The following is a 21231-nucleotide window of genomic DNA, read 5'->3' as shown; positions in this document are numbered from 1 at the left end:
GGCAGCCTGGGTCACTGAATGTGTTCACTTTGCAACTCATTGTGGTGCACAAGCTACGGGTGATATATTGCTGAAGACTTGGTGGCATCCAAGCTGCAGGAAATAGCACAAAACATTAGCAGTCGTTACCTAGTATGTCAGCGATATAACCCTGGAAAAGCAATACCCTGTGAAATGGGTAAAACCCCGTTACCGGAAGGTCCCTTTGAGACACTCCAGATGGATTACATTGAGTTGGAAAGATGCCAATGTTATAAACATGTATTTGTTATTGTTGATGTATTTAGTAAGTGGATAGAAGCTTACCCCACTGTTGATAACAAAGCTTCCACGGTAGTAAACATTTTGATGCGAGAAATTGTTCCTAGATTTGGGATTCCACATCGATTAAGCTCTGATAATGGACCTCATTTTGTGGGACAGATCAATAAGGAATTTTGTACTCAGCTGGGAATAAAACAACAATTACATTGCGCGTACCGACCCCAGGCAGCGAGAATGGTAGAAAGAGCTAATCAGACATTAAAACCAAAACTGGCAAAGCTACAGGCAGAGACTAGAGACTGGAGACACTTGGCTCAAATTATTGCCTATTGCCCTCTTCCAGATACGTGCAACCCCGGCCAGAAAGACACGACTGAGTCCCGCCAAAATTCTATACGGCAGACCCTTTCGCACTCCATGGGATCAAGAAAACAATGACTACTGAAATGGCCAACTATGTGATAACCTTAATTAAAGTGTTGAAAGGCCTCCATTCACAGGTGTGAGCTGGTTTAGCTCACAAGGCTAAATCGCTGGCTTTTAAAGCAGACCAAGCAGGCCAGCAACATGGTTCGATTCCTGTACCAGCCTCCCCGAACAGGCGCCGGAATGTGGCGACTAGGGGCTTTTCACAGTAACTTCATTGAAGCCTACTCGTGACAATAAGCGATTTTCGATTTTCATTATGAGGAAATACCTCCCTTCTGTCACTATTAATCCGGGAAAGTATGTCCTGATTCGTAATTGGATTAGGAAAGGACTGGGGAAAAATGCCTGAACCCACATCCATCATTGTAAGGCCTTGAAGTAAAATGAAAAGTAACCCTTTTTGATTCCAAGCCCTAGGTTACAGTTCCACCCAGCCTGTAGAACAAAGACAATTACAGCACAGGAACAGGCCCTTCGGCCCACCCAGCCTGCGCCGATCCAGATCCTTTATCTAGACCTGTCTCCTATTTTCCAAGGTCTACTTCCCTCTGTTCCCGCCCGTTCATATACCTGTCTAGATGCCTCTTAAATGATGCTATCGTGCCCGCCTTGACCACCTCCGCTGGTAAAGCGTTCCAGGCACCCACCACCCTCTGCGTAAAAAACTTTCCACCCACATCTCCCTTAAACTTTCCCCCCCTCACCTTGAAATCGTGACCCCTTGTAACTGACACCCCCACTCTTGGGAAAAGCTTGTTGCTATCCACCCTGTCCATACGTCTCAATTTTGTAGACCTCAATCAGGTCCCCCCTCAACCTCCGTCTTTCCAACGAAAACAATCCTAATCTACTCAACCTTTCTTCATAGCTAGCACCCTCCATACCAGGCAACATCCTGGTGAACCTCCTCTGCACCCTCTCCAAGGCATCCAGATCCTTCTGGTAATGTGGCGACCAGAACTGCACGCAGTATTCCAAATGTGGCCGAACCAAAGTCCTATACAACTGTAACATGACCTGCCAACTCTTGTACTCAATACCCCGTCCGATGAAGGCAAGCATGCTGTATGCCTTCTTGACCACTCTATCAACCTGCATTGCCACCTTCAGGGTACAATGGACCTGAACTCCCAGATCTCTCTGTACATCAATTTTCCCCAAGACCCTTCCATTGACCATATAGTCCACTCTTGAATTTGATCTTCCAAAATGCATCACCTCGCATTTGCCTGGATTGAACTCCATCTGCCATTTCTCTGCCCAACTCTCCAATCTATCTTTATTTGTTGTATTCTCTGACAGTCCTCCTCGCTATCTGCAACTCCACCAATCTTAGTATCATCTGCAAACTTGCTAATCAGACCACCTATACCTTCCTCCAGGTCATTTATGTAGATCACAAACAGCAGTGGTCCGAGCACTGATCCCTGTGGAACACCACTAGTCACCCTTCTCCATTTTGAGACACTCCCTTCCACCACTACTCTCTGTCTCCTGTTGCCCAGCCAGTTCTTTATCCATCTAGCTAGTACACCCTGAACCCCATACGACTTCACTTTTTCCATCAACCTGCCATGGGAAACCTTATCAAACGCCTTACTAAAGTCCATGTATATGACATCTACAGCCCTTCCCTCATCAATTAACTTTGTCACTTCCTCAAAGAATTCTATTAGGTTTGTAAGACATGACCGCCCCTGCACAAAACCATGCCGGCCATCACTGATAAGTCTATTTTCTTCCAGATGTGAATAGATCCTATCCCTCAGTATCTTCTCCAACAGTTTGCCTACCACTGACGTCAAGCTCACAGGTTTATAATTCCCTGGATTATCCCTGCTACCCTTCTTAAACAAAGGGACAACATTAGCAATTCTCCAGTCCTCCAGGACCTCACCCGTGCTCAAGGATGCTGCAAAGATGTCTGTTAAGGCCCCAGCTATTTCAACCCTCGCTTCCATCAGTAACCTTGGATAGATCCCATCCGGTCCTGGGGACTTGTCCACCTGCATGTCTTTTAGAATACCCAAAACTTCCCCCTTCCGTATGACAACTTGACCTAGAGTATTTAAACATCCATCCCTAGCCTCAACATCCGACTTGTCCCTCTCCTTTGTGAATACCGATGCAAAGTACTCATTAAGAATCTCACCCATTTCCTCTGAGTACACGCATAAATTCCCTCTTTTGTCTTTGAGTGGGCCAATCCTTTCTCTAGTTACCCTCTTGCTCCTTACATACGAATAAAAGGCTTTGGGATTTTCCTTAACCCTGTTAGCCAAAGATATTTCATGACCCCTTTTATCCCTCTTTATTGCGCGTAGGATAAAGTACCTATTTATCACCGTAGTCTTGCTGGGACTCTTAGAGACAAATGGGAAGGCCAAGCAAAGAACCTGTGGAGGCAGCGGAAAACGAGTCCATCACCTGCGTCGGGAGGACACTTTGCGCTGCATCAACAACGACCCTGAGGAAGGAGGATCCTGGAATGTGACCCCGGTGGACGGATGTTCAGCCTACGTGCGACGACCGCACCAAACTCTGCTCCTTGATGGAAGAACTGAAGGAAGATTGCCCTGCCATCGGATTGGATGTAGTTGGGACTATAATTGCAAAAACAGGCATAAAATTGTACCGCCAGGGCAAAAGTATAAGGGGAGATGTGTTAGTACAGAACAACCCTTATAGGCAGAAAAGTGAAAGGGGATTAAACATCAAACCCTTCAAAGGACAAGGCGTAACGTAAACAAAAGGCAGAAAAGGGAATTACATGTAAACACGTATCTGGGCGGATCATGGGGGGTCTTACCCGGCGCATGGATTAGTGGTCCTGGGAGTTGTAATACTTGTAATAAACATGTTTAGGTTCCTAATGAAATGCTTGTGTAAAAGTGTCAGTGCAGCAGTAATTCCTCAACAGTTAATACAGCAACATGAAGAAAGCCTAATGGATGAGAAAGAAGATGCAGAGGGAAGGAGGAAAATGATAGAAGTGCAGATAGAATGGGAAAGACTGAGGCAAGTGGCTATGGATTAGAAGTTATCATGAAATGATAAAAGGGGGGAATGAGAGTTTGGCTCAAGTTAGAATCAGAGCTTGATGGGAAATGGAATGAGAGTTTGGCCAAGTTAAAATCAGAGCTTGATGGGAAATGGAATGTCAAGTTTGTATACGAGCCTTGTGAAATTAATTGTTCCTGTGAGAAGGCGTTATCACGACCTTGACTGCCTGTGAGAATCTGTGGTGGGAACGAAACGCAGCCGGGGGGAAGAGTCACTCCCAGGATCTTTGATAAAGAATTGCTATACTATGAAACTTGTGAACTAACTGTATTACTAATGATGGGAAGAAATAATTACATGAAGGAGGGGTCTAATGAGCTAATTGTATGACTAATGATTGAAAGGCTTGAGGGGTTTTGTAATAATATATAGTCAATTGTAACTAAGAAAAATTTGCTTTTTCACTTGCAGGTACTCAGGTACACTTGTGCAGCAGCCATGCGGTAAATAAAAAGGTTCTTTGAAGTTATCTGGTGTTCGACTGATAATTTTCTCCGGACTGAAAATTTAGAGTTCTCACCAATGCTGACATTCACCTGGAGGCGGCAGTGTGTTTGACTTTTTTTTCATTGTGCTGTGTGCAAAATGAGTATATTTCAAATGATGAGGAAACCAGTCTTTAGAGCTAATTTATTCAATTCATCATGTAAATTTAATGATCATCGCCATTAAAAGTGCAAAAGTATAATTAAGGTAATTGCAGTTTAACAAGCTTTAAAGAGCTTTCTGAGTCGTCAGAAATAGCTGATGCACATCATTCACTGTAAGCAATGCCTTTGTAATGAATTCATTTCTATAGTAATGAGAATGAGTTGTGAATTGCCTGATGCAGACAGTTGCCAGCCCAAAAAGTGGAGACATAAATGGTGGGCACTACTGAAGTTCAGTCAGAGGATACACTGTTTATTCATGACAGGAACATTATACCATACAAAATACATCATTCTGCTGCTGTAGTGGAACTATAGCCACAAATTCAACTAAATTAGATTAAGTGACTGAGTTTATATGCAAATCAGTTAGGAGGATGGTGTCATTCTGGCTCGTGTTTTCAGTTGTTGGGAAGACGGTGTGTTGCGATTAACTGCTTATTCTTTACACTTTTAAAGACGCTTATATATTTGGACACAGGTTTCCAAACATTCCCTTTAGAGATACATGTTCCACGCATCCTTTCCTCAATAAAACAGCATTTTTTGTCATAGATTTGCCCAGTAACATCAGCAATACAAATCTAACAAGACACAAGAGGATGCAGTCTGCCCAGTAATAGGTAGAAATCTGCCTAGTGGCAGCAGTAGTCAGGCTGCTAGATGTAACCTGGCCTGCAGTAGTCAGCAGTCAAAAGGCATGAGGAGACAGGTTTTTCCCAGTAATGATATTAGAAGACATCTAGATAGAATCGTGTTTCAATAGCCTATTAGTGGAAACAGCTTGCCTGGATGATTGGGAGATCTTGAGAGTCAAGAAACATGAGAGGGGCAGGCAGCCAAATAGGCAGAATGCAGAATTAAAGGGGAACAATGGTATAATTACCAGCATCCTCATAAACAGGCAGGCCAGATTACATCTAGCAGCCCGGAGGCCGGTTTTACATTTAACAGGCGAGAGGGCCAGTTTTACATCTAACAGCCTCTAAATCTTAGAGCCAAAGCTGCGCAGAAAACCTTTGTAAAGGCAGTTTAAATAACTTTGCTGGACTAGGACAAGACAGTTCCCAGACTTGATCGTTATCCCTGTACTGTGTGGTAACTGTACGCTGGTTCTGACTTATAGATCTATTTGATTTGGATGTTGTTTAGAGAAAGGGAGGTCTTAAGGAGTTCAGGGATCGTAGATATAAACTGGATGTGTTTAGTAATCCATATATGTAATTGTCTTTGCGTAATAGAGTCCTGCTTATAGTTTTTAAATAATTGACTGGGCTACTTATTCTCACTGAGGTTTTCATTTGATTCCTCACACCATTCCAAAAACAAAGCTAGACACCCCGATAAACTTGTGTTCCCAGTTGGGATACCCTCGCAGATATCAGCATGGTTTGTGACATTTTGCATAATTAATGTTACTGTAGGCATCTCTGGTAACCCAGAGTCCTTCAACAGTTTGGTCACTTTATACGTTTTAATTCTGCTCCTTTATACATATGGTTTTTAAGACAAAGTCCAATCGGGCAGCATGGTGGCACAATGGTTAGCATTGTTGCCTATGGCGCTGAGGACCCGGGTTCGAATCCCGGCCTGGGTCACTGTCGGTGTGGAGTTTGCACATTCTCCCAGTGTTTGTGTGGGTTTCGCCCCCACAACCCAAAGATATGCAGGGTAGGTGGATTGGCCATGCTAAATTGCCCCTTAATTGGATAAAATAATTGGGTACTCTAAATTTATTTAAAAAAAAAGATAAAGTCCAATCATATCATCAGAACTCATGGGTTGGGCTTGCTCCTACTCTGATGGAATACTTTTCTGGAAATGTGACAGAACCCTGTTTACGCACTGAAAAAGAGGACTAATTCTGCAGAAGTAACAACAAAGCAGACTTCCGGCGGTGGCCACGAGCTGAGAGGTTGCACGAAAGATGACTCTCGAAGAACGACGACTATGGCCTTTTAACCCCAACAAATAGGCACCAAAAGCAGTTATAATCCCCTAGTTTAGTCCCCCATCGACCACACTGCCAAACAGGATGGGAAAAAGCCAACCGCCCAGCCAAAAAGCCAGCAGAGACAAGGGGAAGGAAACCTCAGCCTCGGAGCAGGGAACTGCATATAGAGGCTTGGAGCCAGTCAGCTCCCAGCGCAGACCCAGATGCAGCGGCGTGCAGGGGGGGGGGGGGCGCGACGGTGCGCTGGCCCCGGGCAGCCATTGGATGGGGGCAGTGGCGTGCAGAGCATGGATCGCGCCTGCGCACCGCGGTCGGCCGGAGCGCGCGTGCGCACCGCGGACGGGTGGAGCCGCCTGCGCACCGCGGTCGGGTGGAGGGCGCCTGCGCACCGCGGTCGGGTGGAGGGCGCCTGCGCACCGCAGTCGGGTGGAGGGCGCCTGCGCACCGCAGTCGGGTGGAGCGCACCTGCGCACCGCAGTCGCCGCTGGTGAAGAGGCGGCTTTGCACTCGGCGGCTGGAGAGGGAACAGAAAGGGCGTGAATTCTCCAGAATCGACGGCAATGCCACCATGGGTGAGTTTTATTTATTCTTTATCTTTATCTTTTGATCTATTTTAAAACTCTTCTCTGCACCCTCTCTGTAGCTGTCAACTTACTAAACAGTCGTGCCCAGAATTTGACATTTGGGCCAGGGGCACCCATTTGGGACAGAACCAGTATTTTATAAAGATTCATCATGGCCTCTTAACTTTTGCCCTCTTACCCTTTATACTTAAAGCCCAGGGTCCTATAAATGGGAGATTCTCAGAGACCTGACTGCAAGCTGCTGGAGCTCGGATCTTGAACAGAGCTTTTATATCTGGATTTGGGGACCCTTTATGCACTGGCATAGTGCAAAAACAGGCCCCACATGACCAGGGTTTTGTGAAGAAGAAGGAATCTGGAAATGTGTTGACTGTGAAAATTATATTTGTGGAAATTGGGTGAAGTAATGCCGGTGTTTCATGAGACTTGGTGCTAAAGCTTTAGAGAAATGAAGATGGAATTTGATTTGAAGAAGTTCAACGTTTTGAAGGATATTGTGGCTGAGATGAAAGCGATACGTGCTGAATGAGCTGACCGAAATGTGTGAGATATGTCTTTGTATCTGCTATGTGTAATTTATCGGTCATATTATTGCAATTTTCCTGTTAATTCATGTTTAATTTACGTTGATTTTGGTGTGATTGCTAATATAAAAGTGAAGTCTTGTATATTGGTCCTAGTTGGGTTGTTTGTAGTTTGTTTCCACAAGGGTCATAACAGTATTTCTATGACGTTGCTGCTCTTATCCTTCTCCATGGGGGTTGCAGAGGAGGGAGGCACAACTTTTGAGACATAACATCTCACCCATTGCTGCAAAGCAAAATGACTGAAGAAGAGAACAATATCCCTAGAATCCCAGCGCTAAGGGGAAATTGACTAACTTACAGCGCAATTTAACCTCAGGCAACCGTCCTATACCTTAGAGATGGCAAAGATAAAGAGGTCAGTGAATAGCTCTAGAACGGGTGCAACTACGTTTTTTTATAGGTTTTTTGGTGATATTTAATGAAATATTTACGTGGGATGTAGTAAGAGTGACGCCTGGATGATCAGAGAACTGCTATGGCATTTAATCTCGGAATAGGAGACATTTATTCCTTAACATGCTAATATTCGAATACAAATACCACTAATTTGCAAGTCTATGATATAAATTGCACAAAATTATCAGTGGAGAATCAGTGTGAAATAATTTGATACGAAGGAACAAAGAAATGACATATGGTTTATCCGTCTGCAACTGACCGATTGTTTACCATTTTCTTCCCATTTTTTTGAGATAGAAAATGAAATGTTAAGAGCATTTTGTGTACAACCGAGTGGAGCACAGAACAGGAACAAAAAGATGGCCAGAGTCGAAGAAGAGTCCCATCAAAGAGGGGCATTAGATGCATGGATAAAAAGAAGTAAAGAAGAAGTAGGAGAACCTGGAGAAGTAAAAGATGATGTGGGTGCAGAGAAGGATTTTTCTGCTACGGATTCAGCTATGTCAGAACATAATACTCTCTCTCCTCAGTCTCGTTGTCAGGATGATGATCCATGTGAAGAAAATAAAGAAGATTTTAGCATATTTTTGCAAAGAAGCGATTTTGGCTGTTTGAAGAAACCGATTCCAGATCATTTGAAGATGACAATATTACAACATGGCCCTGAAAGATATCAGAATAAAAGTGGTCCATTTGCTGAGAAGGATGGGAGATCATTTTCCAAACAGTGGTTTGATAAAGTTTCCACAAACGGAGAAATTGTGGAGAGAAAATGGTTGTTATACTCTCCATATCGGAAAGCATGCTACTGTTTTGTTTGCTTTTTGTTTTCAAAGGAGCATTTGTCGTCTGTGTCAAACTTTGGAAAGGAAGACGGTTTCTCCACTTGGAGAAAATTAAATCCAAGAATACCTGATCATGAGAAAAGCCCTTCTCATAGAGCTCACATGAGGGAATACCTGAACCTCGTAGTTCGACTCCATCATTCAACTACGATAGATGCTGAACTTCAACAGCAAATGTCTGCTGAAAAGAAAAGATGGAAAGTTATAACTGAACGGATTGTCGAGGTTATATCCTTTCTGGCAAAACAGAATCTGGCCTATCGTGGACATCGAGGAGAAGGAATATCTGGGTTATCAGAGCCAGGGGAGACAGTCGGTGAAAATACAGGAAACTTTCTAGCAACAATCAGACTTTTGGCCAAATATGATGACATCTTAGCAAAACACTTGCAGAGAGGGAAAGAGAAACCAAAAAGTGTCACCTACTTGTCCAACAGAATTCAAAACGAAATAATCAATCTTCTTGGTGAAACTGTCAAGAAAAATATAATTTCCGAAATTAAGGACGCAAAATATTTTAGCATAATGCTGGATTCAACTCCAGATATTGCCCATGAAGATCAGGTTTCTGAAATTCTGCGTTACGTTCATATTGATGAAAACAGAAAAGTAGAAATAAAGGAGACATTTCTGGGATTTTTTCAAGTCAACAAGAAAGGTGCAGTCAGCCTGGTAAATAAAATTCAGGAAAAATTGGAAAAAGACAAAATTTCCATGAATGACTGTCGTGGTCAAGCATATGATAACGCAGCAGTTATGGCTGGAGTGAGAGGAGGTGTTCAACAAAAAATTCTTGAAGTTAACCCAAAAGCTGTGTTTGTGAACTGCGAGAACCACAGCCTCAATTTGGCCTGTGTCCATGCAAGTGAGGTGCAACCTGTTGTTGTTACATTTTTTGGCATTCTAGAAAAACTCTTTACTTTTTTTTCTTCATCTACTTCTCGTTGGGAAGTGTTAAAATCATTTGTCACTCGGACTGTGAAAAGACAGTGTGCACAAGATGGAGTTCCAGCCATGATGCTGTGCAAGTAATCCACGAAGAGGGTGACAACGTTATTGCAAGCCTTCAACACCAGCTGGAAGGAGAATTTTCAAGGGAAACTAAATCTGATGCAGGATCACTACTTAATTCTATTCAACAGTTCCCGTTTATAGCTTTATTAAATTTTTGGCACTCAGTTTTATCATCAGTGGAGAAAGTCTCAAAACGTTTGCAGGATCCGAAAATGGGGTTCCATGAAGCTTCTTGTGATCTGAGAGGACTTATTCATATCTTGAATTTGAAGAATGACAAAATTATCCACAATGCAATAGATTTAGCCAATGAATATTGTGAAAATTGGGGAATACCAATTGCACGAACAAGGAGAAGAAGAAGAATGCCTGGAGAGTCAGCAAGAGATGGTGGACTGACGACACAAGAAGAAATGAATAGAGTAATGGTAGAGATTGTGAACAGATTAAAAACTGAAATTGAAGACCGCAGTGTCCGTCTTCAAAGACTCAGTGACCGATTTTCTTTTCTTCTGAACTTGAATTCAGTAGTGATTGAAGATGAACAAGAAAGAGAGAAATTAAAAAAGGAATGTTCAGACGTTGCAAATTATTATGACAATGATGTGGTTGCAATTCAGTTATATGACAAAATTATTGATTTTGTGATGCTCCTTCGAGCTGGAGGGAATAGAGTTCCCCCTGATCCTAAAGATGCTCTGGAGTCTTTACTGCAGTATGGGAGGGATGTTTTTCCGACGCTGTGTGTTTCATACAGATTACTGCTTACAATTGCATTTTCAGTCGCAAGCTGTGAAAGGTCATTTTCAAAACTGAAATTAATAAAAACATATCTGAGGTCTTCTATGTCACAAGAGCGACTGACCAACCTGGCTTTAATAAGCATTGAAAAAGAATTTCTCACAGCTGATGTAAAAAGTGAAGTAGTTCAGGTGTTTTGTGACAGGAGGTATCATTTGGGGAAAAGAACTTAATAAATTTGATTGATTAATATTAAAATCAAATAAAGCGTTTATTTCATGTTTCATCTGTGTTTATATATTCAAAATGTTTTCCTTTCTCATAATATTTCTCAGTATATTAGGCCTTATACTTGAGTCTTTGGGGCATATAATCAAGATTTGCCCCATATCAGGGTCACATATCAGGGGAAAAAGCTTTATTTTGACACTCCAAAGTATGCCGATTGGTTTGTCCAGAAAAATGGACTGGGGAAAACAGCGATAGTGGGCGAAGGCCAGAACGCGGGCTGCAATACGTTGAAAAGGGGAGGGGTGAACATAAGCCAATGTGTGGAGGGGGAGGGTAGAGGGAGAGAGATAGCCGGGGGTTAAATAAGGGAAATTGACTGTCAGGAGAGCCGCTACACTAGTGAGCAGTCGTGTAAGGGAATGTAGTGAAGGAGGCCGCATGCCCTCCTGGGAGGGAATGCATGACAGGAGGGTAGGGAAAAACCAGAGCTGCGGGGGAGGCAGAGTAGGAGGTAAAGGGGTGGTCGGGGGAGGCAGAGTAGGAGGTAAAGCCAAGGGGGGAGGGGGGGGACAAGGAGGGGAGCATAAGGGTAGGGGGGTACAGGGGAGAAACCGAGGGTGGGTGGGAGTAGGACGCTGGTTACAACAGGTCACATGTGGCAGCGACAAAATGTGGAAGTAGCCAGCGCCATCTTGAATGGCCTGTAAGCAATGTAGCCCAGACGAACAGGGCCAGGCCCACATGGTATGGTTGACTGCACAGGAAGGGGGATTGCCTCGCCCCGAATCTGGATTGGAACATGATTCAATGGGCCAGTAAAAAGAATTTGGCAGTTAATCATGGCCTTTATCTTGGGGAGGGGGGTGCAAAGAAGAATCCCTAGGATACACAAGACCATGTCTTGACACAAGACACATAAGATATACAAGATCTTACAGCGAGGGAAACACACGGGAGGCCTGGTCCTACTGAACCTCCTATACCTCCACTGGCCGACAAACGTGGAGAGGGTGAGGGGGTGGCTAAGGGAACGGAGGCAAACTGGGTCCAAATGGAGGAGGCCTCCTTCATGGGGATGTCTCCCCGAGCGTGGTCACTGTGCCGCTCCCGGCTCCGCCCCACACACACTCCAGGAGTCTGATGGTAGTGGCCATATTATGGACATGGGACCAGTTCAGGTGCCATTTCAAGCTTGGCAAGATGTCCATAGAATGCCCCCATTTGCAAATACCATAGAATCACACTGGTGAGAATAGACGTCACATTTGAGACATGGACAAAGAACAGAGTGAGGGATTTGTACACTGACGATAGACTGGCGACCCTGGGAAAACTCTCAAGAGACTCCAACTCCCGAAGGGGAACAAGCTCAGGTACCTGCAACTGCGTGACTTTCTCCGCGGGGAGACAAAAACATTCCTCCAAAGACCCCGAAACACATGTCTGGACACAATTGTTGGTAGGGATGGACTGGTTAGGGGACATGTGTGGTGACATCTACAGGCGACTCATGGAAAAGGTCAGAACCCCACCAAACATGACTAGATGGAAATGTGAAGAGGAGCTGGTGATAGGGGGAGGACTGTGGATCGAGACACTGCACATAAACAACTCCACCTCCTCCTGCGTCGGGCTATGCCTGATGCAGCTCAAGGTGTTGGACAGAGACGCAGGGGGAGAAGACAGGCTAGTTTTCCATCCAACAAGCAGACAGGTAGTTCCATCTGAGATCTGAGCCAGAGACCTGTTCTGGCTCATAGCAGATTGTGGAGACTCACCCTTGAAAATCACAATTTTGTGCCTTTGTTGAACCACAAAGGGACGTTTTTCCAGAATTGGTCATCTAAACGGTATTTTGTGGTAACTATTAACTGGGTTTGACCTAGAACGCAAAGGGGTGTCTCAACTGAGTTCAAGGAAAGTGGGTGTATTTTGGGGATAAAAGGGAACTACAGATAAAAAGGTGTGTGTATTATTTATATACTTGGTGTTATAATACATATTAGTAATAATATTAATAAATATTCTTTATTAATTGTTTACACAAAGACTACTGGTTCCTCACTAGATTGCACATGGTTCCTCACATTATTCCGAACAAAAGCACACCATTAAGAACTTGTGTTTCAAGTTATCCTTCGGGGTTTTGAGACACTCTCGTTATCAGCGGGGTTCTTAACAAAACACTAAATCCAAGCAAAGCAATATCAATTTTGCAGGTGCAGAATCCAGCGCCGTTATTGAGGTGGCCTTTTAAAAAATATATCTAATTCATCCTAAGGACAAGGGCCAGGAGGTCTTTGATGCTGGAGCAAAAAACAACTTCAGATCTGCAGCACTCAAAGCACTAACTTTGTTTATTTCTGTATGGAAGCAGGGACCATAGGGCTCCTGAGCCTCCCAAAAATAAATTTATACAGCAGATTGAAAATTCTAAACTGCAGAGTTTTGGAGGAAGCAAGTCAACCTGAGCGACAGTGCCACGAATGGAGAGAATATGTATTGCAGAATGACCTGTGAATTAAAGCTAACATCCTTGCATTCCAGAGTCTGATAACCTTCAAGCGTGTTAACAACAGTTCCAGTAACTTGGGTTTCCCCACAAACACCTGGCACTCACTTCCATCAATTTTCACACAAGAGCAAAATACTTGAGGAGTTGCTGCCCAAGATATCAAGACAAAAACTGCTTGTAGCAGCAGGGATTCTTAAAAACTGGGGTCAATGGGAAAATCCTCCAATGGTTGGAGCCACATCTAATACACAGGAAAAATGCTGCATTTTTGGAAATCAATGAATAATTGCAGCCCGAGTTCGTCAAGGCAGCATCCATAGCCCAACTATGGCTCAGTTGATGGTACTTTGAGTCAGAAGGTTGTGGGTTCAAGTTACACTCCAGGACTAGGGCAAAGACAAGGCTGACACACCAGATTGCTACACTGTTGGAGGTGCCATCTTCTGGACGTTGTAGCCACCTGGGGTGGCCACGTCCCGATTCAAAATGGACACTCGCAAAGAGTGCAGGGAAAAACGGACAACACCAGAGAACATAAGCAGGTGCAAGGTTTCCTGTGTATTAAGATTTGCAGAACCCAGACAGAACTGAAACCAATAGCCATTAACATATTAATGAGCTATCTCCAGGGACAAAAAGAACATTGAAACAATCGAGACCAAGACAGACTCCCCGGCGCCAGTGGGAGCTAAAACAAAGGCAGGCCAACGGCCACATAGGGCCCGCCCAATGATCAGGGAACACCTCCGGTATTGGAGAAAATTGATAGGAACGATTGGGACATGGTCCAATTAATTGGCCCAGAAGGGCGCGAAACCCCTGGGGACTATAATTTGATCCAATTCACCAGTCCCTCCCCGAACCCAAACCATCCGAGCACCTCCCATAGATAGTCCCACTCCACCCGGTCAAAGGCCTTCTCGGCGTCCATTGCCACCACTACCTCCACCTCCCTGCCCGCCGGGGGCATCATTATCACATTAAGTAATCTTCTCAGGTTGGCCGCCAGCTGCCTACCTTTCACGAACCCAGTTTGGTCCACCCCAATCACCTCCGGTCTGCAGTCCTCAATTCTAATCGCCAGTACCTTTGCCAGGAGCTTGGCGTCAACATTAATCAGGAAGATTGGCCTGTAGGACCCGCACACCTCCGGGTCTCTACCCCACTTTAATATCAGTGATATAGTGGCTTGCGACATTGTCGGCGGCAGGGTCCCTCTATCCCCAGCCTCATTGAAAACCCTCGCCAAGACCGGGCCCACCAACTCAGAGAACTTCCTATAAAACTCTACTGGGTATCCATCCGGCCCCGGGGCTTTCCCCGACTGCATGCATGGCCTTTAGGCCCCCCAATACCTCCTCCACTCTAATCGGGGCCCCCAGCTCATCCATTCGCCCCCCACCTACTGTTGGGAATGTTAACCCGTCCAGAAACCTTTTCATCTCCTCCGGTTCTTCCGGCGGCTCCGAAGTATACAGCTTGCGATAGGAGTCCCGGAATACCTTATTCAATCCTGCCGGGTCCTCCACTTTGCGCCCCTCCCCATCCATCACTCTACTTATTTCCCTGGCCGCCTCCCTCTTCCTGAGTTGCTGCGCTAACAGTCTGCTAACCTTTTCCCCCATGCTCGTACACCATGCCTTCCTAAGCTGTTCCACGGCCCTACTCGTGGATAGTGCCCCCAGTTCCGCCTGTAGTCTCTGCCTCTCCCCGAGTAAAACCTCCCCCGGGGACTCCGCGTGTTCTTCATCTATCCGACCCATTTCCCTGACCAATCTATCCATCTCTGCCCTGTCTGCCTTGGCTCTGTGGGCCCCAATTGAGATCAGCTCCCCCTGCACTACTACCTTTAGCGCCTCCCACAGGGTCGCCGCTGAGACCTCCCCCGTGTCATTCACCTGCAAGTAATTTTGCACACACCTCTGAAGCCTCTCACAGGTCCCCTCCTCCGACAGCAGTCCCACGTCTAGCCTCCATTGCGGGCGTTGGTATTTCGTCCCCCCAATCTGCAGGTCTACCCAGTGCGGGGCATGGTCTGAGATAGTAATTGCCGAATAGTCCGTGTTCTTTACCTCCCCTATAAAATCCCTGCTTAGTACAAAGAAGTCTATCCTAGAATATACTTTATGGACGTGCAAGTAAAACGAGTAGCCCCTTCCTGTCGGCTGTCTGGCTCTCCAGGGGTCCACTGCCCCCATTTTCTCCATAAACCCTTTCAGCTCCCTTGCCATTGCTGGGAGTCTACCCGTTCTGGGACACGACCGAACCAGAGCTGGATCAAGGCACAGGAAGGCATGGACAAAGTCCCCTCCCATTATTAGCCTGCGAGAGTCCAGGTCCGGGATCTTCCCCAGCACTCTTTTAATGAAGTCCACGTCATCCCAGTTCGGGGCATATATATTCACCAGAACCACTCTTCTCCTCTCCAGTCTGCCCCGTACCATCAGGTATCTGCCCCCCCGTCTGCGGTTATGCCCTCCGCCTCAAATTGCACCCGCTTGTTGATCATAATTGCCACCCCCCCTGGACTTCGAGTCCAAGTCCGAGTGGAAGACCTGGCTAATCCAGCCCTTCCTTAGCCTGGTCTGGTCAGACACTTTCAGATGTGTCTCCTGCAACATAATTACGTGCGCCCTCAGAGCCCGCAAGTGCGCGAACACCCGCGCCCTCTTAACCGGCCCATTCAGTCCCCTGACGTTCCAGGTGATCAGCCTGGTTGGGGGCCACAAACCTCCCCCCCCCCCACGCTGGTCAGCCATAGACTTTCTCGGGCTGGCCCCGGCCCGTGCGTCGCGCCATTCTTGGCCCGCCTTTTGGCTGCCTCCACCCTCGACCTCCTTTCCAGTGCCTATTTCAAATCCCTCCCACGTCAGAACAACCCCCCCCCCCCCCCCCCAAACATCCCCCGATACCCCCACCCCTGCCATCCACTGGCTGCGATCTCCCCCTCCCCACCTGACTCCCTTGACTAGCCAATCTGCTAGCCCGGTGACTCATCACTCTGGCGCCCTCCTGTCTCATTTCCATTGTTTCCCCGTCCTCATCCCCACTCCCCGGCGCCCCATCCCCCTCTCCAACCCACTGGAGCAAACTCACTGGCACAGGAAGGCATGGACATCAATAAAACAAAAAAACCCCCAACCCACGTCCTTGGCCTCCCCTTGCTGACCCCCCCCCCCCCTTAGTTACCGTGCCGGCTCCAGTGTCCTCCGTGATCCGCACAAAAAGTAAAAAACCGCCCGAAAAGGAAAAAACAGAAGAAAAGAGGAAAAAACAAAAACATAAGAGAAAAAACAAAAGACAAACCAGTGTCCATGAACAAAGGAAAGAGTCCCAAATGTTCCGCTTGGCACCTTTGACCCAGCAAACCATTGAACAGCAGTCCAGGCCCATTCGGCGTCCCTTCATACGGTAGTCCTCGGGCCCTAATTCGCGCCCGTGGGGCCTCTTTTCGGGACTAGCCCCCTCATCCCTCGCAAAGTCCATTGCTACTTCAGGCTCGGTGAAGTAGTGGTGTTGACCCTGGTGCGTGACCCATAGACGAGCCGGGAACAGCAGACCAAACTTCACGTGCTTCTTGAACAGCACCTCCTTGACTTGTTTAAAGGCTGCTCGCCGCCGAGCCACATCCTGGCTTAGGTTCTGGTAAATACGGAGGACACTGTTGTTCCACGCGTTGCTCCTGGTGCTCTTTGTGCACCGCAGCACCCGCTCCTCGTCCATGAACCTGTGGAACCTAATCACCATCGGGCGGGGCGGGGGGGGGGGGGCTGCCTCGCCTGCACTCTATGCCCCCTCCAGATCCGGCGGTCGCAGAAATGCTTCAGCCCCCATCAGCTGCATCAACAGGTCTGCTACAAATGCTGCGACATCAGCACCCTCAGCCCCCTCCGGGAGGCCGACCATCCTCAGGTTGCTCCTGCGGGCTCTATTCTCCAGCTGCTCCACTCTGTCTAGCAGTCTTCTTTGCTGCTCCTTTAGCCCGTCAACTTCTAGTGTCGCCTACGGCGCTGAGGACCTGGGTTCAAATCCCGGCCCTGGGTCACTGTCCGTGTGGAGTTTGCACATTCTCCCCGTGTCTGCGTGGGTTTCGCCCCCACAACCCAAAGATGTGCAGGATAGGTAGATTGGCTACTCTAAATTGCCCCCTTAATTGGAGAAAATAATTGGGTGCTCTAAATTTAAAAAAAAAAACTTCTAGTGTCGCAACCGTCTGCGCATCCGCCTGCTCCTCCACCGCCTCTCCCAGCTCCTTAACTTTAACATCTTGCGCATCCAGCCGCTGGTTCAGCTGATCCACTGCCTTCTGGAGTGGGTCCAAGCTGTCCGGCTTAACTTGCACACTATCTTAAGCAGAATACGTATTATACTTTATGTCCCGGCTGGGTCGAAATCCATGGGTTTCCTACTCTAATAGGTAATAAATACTGCCTACTTTTTAATGTTGCCCATGTTCCAGCAATAAAACAAGTTCAAACAATGAGTCAAGCAATGAAAAGACACTAAAGACTCAAGAAATGGTATAAAAACAGAAAGTGCTGGAACATCTCAGCAGGTCTGGTAGCATCTGTGGAGAGAGGAACCGAGTCAACGCTTTTGAGTCTGTAAGACTGCTTCAGAGCAGAAGAGAGGGCGGATAATTATGGGTTTGATGCCGTTCTGCTTTAATTCTTTAGACTCATCATATTGCTACTTCTCTTCAGTTCTGAAGAGTCATAGCAAGGCTGAGATGGTAGACGCCATGGATGCGGAGAAGGCTTTTGACCAGGTGGAGTGGAAGTATTTATGGGATATTTTAGGCACGTTTGGGTTTGGGCAGGGATTTGTGGAGTGGGTCCGTTTATTGTACCGGGCCCCGGTGGCAAACGTAAGAACTAACCGAGTTCGGTCAGAATACTTTAGTCTATGTCAGGGGACAAGGCAGGGATGCCCGCTCTCCCCATTACTGTTTGCCCTGGCCATAAAACCCTTAGCAATGGCCCTGAGAGCAGCAAATGCCTGGTGGAGTATATTGAGGAGGAGGGGTGGTGGTGGAACACAGGGTCTCTCTCTATGCAGATTATTTGCTGCTTTATGTCACGGACCCAGTGGGGGGGACGACTGGAATCATGGAAGTATTAGGAGAATTAGGGCGATTTTCAGGCTATAAGTTAAATATGGGAAAGAGCGAGATGTTCGTGATCCAGGCACGGGGGCAGGAAAGGAGACTGAAGGAGCTAACTTTTAAAGTGGTTGGGAGGAGTTTTAGGTATCTGGGGATTCAAGTGGCCAAGGATTGGGGGCAGCTTCACAAGTTAAATTTGGGCAAAGCAGTGGATCAAATGAGAAGGGATTTCCTTAGATCGGACATGCTCCCACTGACGATGGCAGTGAGGTTCCAGACGGTGAAGATGGTACTGTCCTTCCAAGACTGCTTTTCTTTTTTCAATGTCTCCCGATTTTTGTCCCAAAGGCTTTTTTCAGAAGTATGAATGCGGCGATATTGAGGTTTATATGGGTGGGTAAAACCCCGAGAGTAAGGAGGACACTCCTGGAATGGGCCCGCAGGGAATTGGAATTGGCTCTCCTGAGCTTTATTAACTATTACTGGACTACCAACATTTCAATGGTCAGGAAGTGGGTAATAGGGGAGGGGTCAGTCTGGGAGCGAATGGAGGCAACATGCTGCAAAGGTACAAGTTTGGAGGCTTTACTGACGGCGCCCTTGCCGTTCTCGTCGGCTCGGTATTCTACAAGTCGGTGGCAGCCTTAAGGTGTGGGGGGGGCAATGGAGGCAGCATATGAGACTGGAGGTGTCGTCAGTGTGGTCACGGATTTGTGACAATCACCGGTTTGTCCTGGGGGGGCTGGATGGGGGCTTTAAGGTTTGGCGGCAGGCAGAGATTGAGGGGTTTAGGGATCTATTCATCCAGGAGGGCTTTCCGACCTTGGAGACATGAGAAGAGTTTGATCCGGGGCATCAGAGAGGAGAAGGCCAGGATATCGCCCCCCCCCCCCCACCCTTTGTCCCCGGATCCTCCGACACCCCAAATATTGCCAATTCTGGACTCTGAGTTACCCTACCTTTCAGGACTTCCGACATAACATCTGCAAACTCTTCCAGAATTCCCTCCGTTTCGGACATGCTCAAAACATATGAACATGGTTGGCCGGGCTACCCCCACACCGCCCACATCTGTCCTCCATCTCCTCGAAGAACCTACTCATCCGGGCTACCGTTATGTGGGCCCTGTATCAAGCTAAGTCTAGCACAGGACGAGGATGCATTTACCCTTTTCAAGGCTTTTTTCCACAATCCAGTTTCCAGCTCCCCGCCTAGCTCCTCTTCCCACTTCCTCTTCACCTCTCTAATAGGGGCCCCTTCCCACTCTAACGATTCGCTGTGTATCTCCGAAAACGTCCCACCTCCAACCCCTGTTTTTGACAGCACTTTATCCTGTAGTCCCCTCTGGGGGAGGCGAGGAAAACTTGGGATCTGCCTCCGTACGAAGTCCCGCACTTGAAGGTACCGAAACCCGTTCCCACCCGGCAAATCAAACTCTTCTCATGTCTCTTGCTGAGATGGAAGGACTCGGAGCCCCCGAAGTCAGGAGTGTGGGTCAACGATATGGTAGGGTTTCTCAGTCTGGAGAAAATCACGTTCGCTCCAAGAGGATCAATAGAGGGATTCGCCCAGAGTTGGCAGCCGTTCATCAATTTTTTTAACAAAAATGGAATGTCAGCAGTAAGGGGGGAAAGGGAAAGGGGGGGTGGGGCGAAAGAGGAGAACAGGAGGCAGGGTAATGTTAAATAGGGACAGGGAGCTTAGTATACGGGTAATTGGGGTCAGGGCGGGAGAAGTGGGGGATGTGGTTCATTGTTGTTCTTTTAGGGGGTATTTTGTGCATCGACCCGCGCGGTTGTTTTAGAAATGTAAACATGTTAAATTGTGAAAATTACGAATGCTTCAATAAAATATTTTCTAAAAAAAAACTTTTGAAGAAAAAGTAGATAACTATGTGGGCAGAATGGTAGCAGTGGTTAGCACTGTTGCTTCGCAGCTCCAGGGTCCCAGGTTTTATTCCCGGCTTGGGTCAGTCTGTGTGGGGTCTGCACGTTCTCCCCATGTCTACGTGGGTTTCCTCCGTGTGCTCCGGTTTCCTTCCACAACTCCCGAAAGACACGCTGTTAGGTGAATTGGACATTCTGAATTCTCCCTCTGTGTACCCGAACAGGCGCCGCAATGTGGCGATTAGGGGTTTTTCACAGTAACTTCATTGCAGTGTTAATGTAAGCCTATTTGTGACAATTAAGATTATATTATTATTATACTTGGAAAAAAAAGAATAAGTTAAGCTAAATGGACAGCTGCTTGAGAGTTGGCCTCCTTCTGTGCTTTAATTTCTATGACTCAAAATAACAGATTCCAGCAGTAAACGTCTCCCCCTCCCGAGCACAAATTACTGTGTTCTTGTTGCTTCCTGGTCTGATCTTTAATTAAAAATGGCAATTTGCTGAGTGTTTTTAGCTTTCAGTTTTGTGACAATGTATTTGTTACTTACATAGTTGCACAGTTTTACCAATAGATGGTGCACTCCACAGCAGCAATTGGTGCAGAAGGAGCATGGATTTTAGTAAAGCAGGTTAACATGGCAGACTGGTCAGAAAACGTAATGCTCAAAGGGAAAGAGGAAATAACTGCCTCACTGGCAGGAAGCAAAGGATTACAGTCAACAAGTGCTTTCTTTTCTGCAGGGCTCAGGACTGGATTTTTTTGCTGTTGTAGTATACATGAATGATTTTGACTTAAATGTGGGGAAATGCTCAAGACGTTTGCAGTTTTTATGAAAACTGGCCATGTGGATGGATTTAATAATCAGGGTGGTAAAGGGGAACCAGTAGCTGTAGTGCATTTGAATTTACAAAAGACAGTCAATAAAGTGCTACATAAAAGACTGCTGCACGAGATAAGAGCT

General features: G+C 46.6%; 1 protein-coding gene across 2 annotated transcripts in view; it reads right to left on the bottom strand.

Annotated features, from left to right (window-relative positions):
• Window positions 1–21231, bottom strand: part of crsp7 (cofactor required for Sp1 transcriptional activation, subunit 7) — a 262873-nt gene that overhangs the window by 10400 nt on the left and 231242 nt on the right. The window contains exon 1 of one of the 2 annotated variants that reach the window (XM_038776427.1): window positions 4277–4928. The exons of the other annotated variant lie outside the window; for it this stretch is intronic. Coding sequence (XP_038632355.1) covers window positions 4277–4288 — 12 coding nt within the window. The 5' untranslated portion in view covers window positions 4289–4928. Of the gene's footprint in view, window positions 1–4276; window positions 4929–21231 lie in introns of those variants that run through there. 2 annotated transcript variants of the gene reach the window in all.

This window comes from Scyliorhinus canicula, chromosome 18, assembly GCF_902713615.1.
Source record: "Scyliorhinus canicula chromosome 18, sScyCan1.1, whole genome shotgun sequence".
Taxonomy (NCBI): domain Eukaryota; kingdom Metazoa; phylum Chordata; class Chondrichthyes; order Carcharhiniformes; family Scyliorhinidae; genus Scyliorhinus; species Scyliorhinus canicula.
Note: the sequence above shows the minus strand (reverse complement) of the source record. Positions and strands in the feature narration are given on the sequence as shown.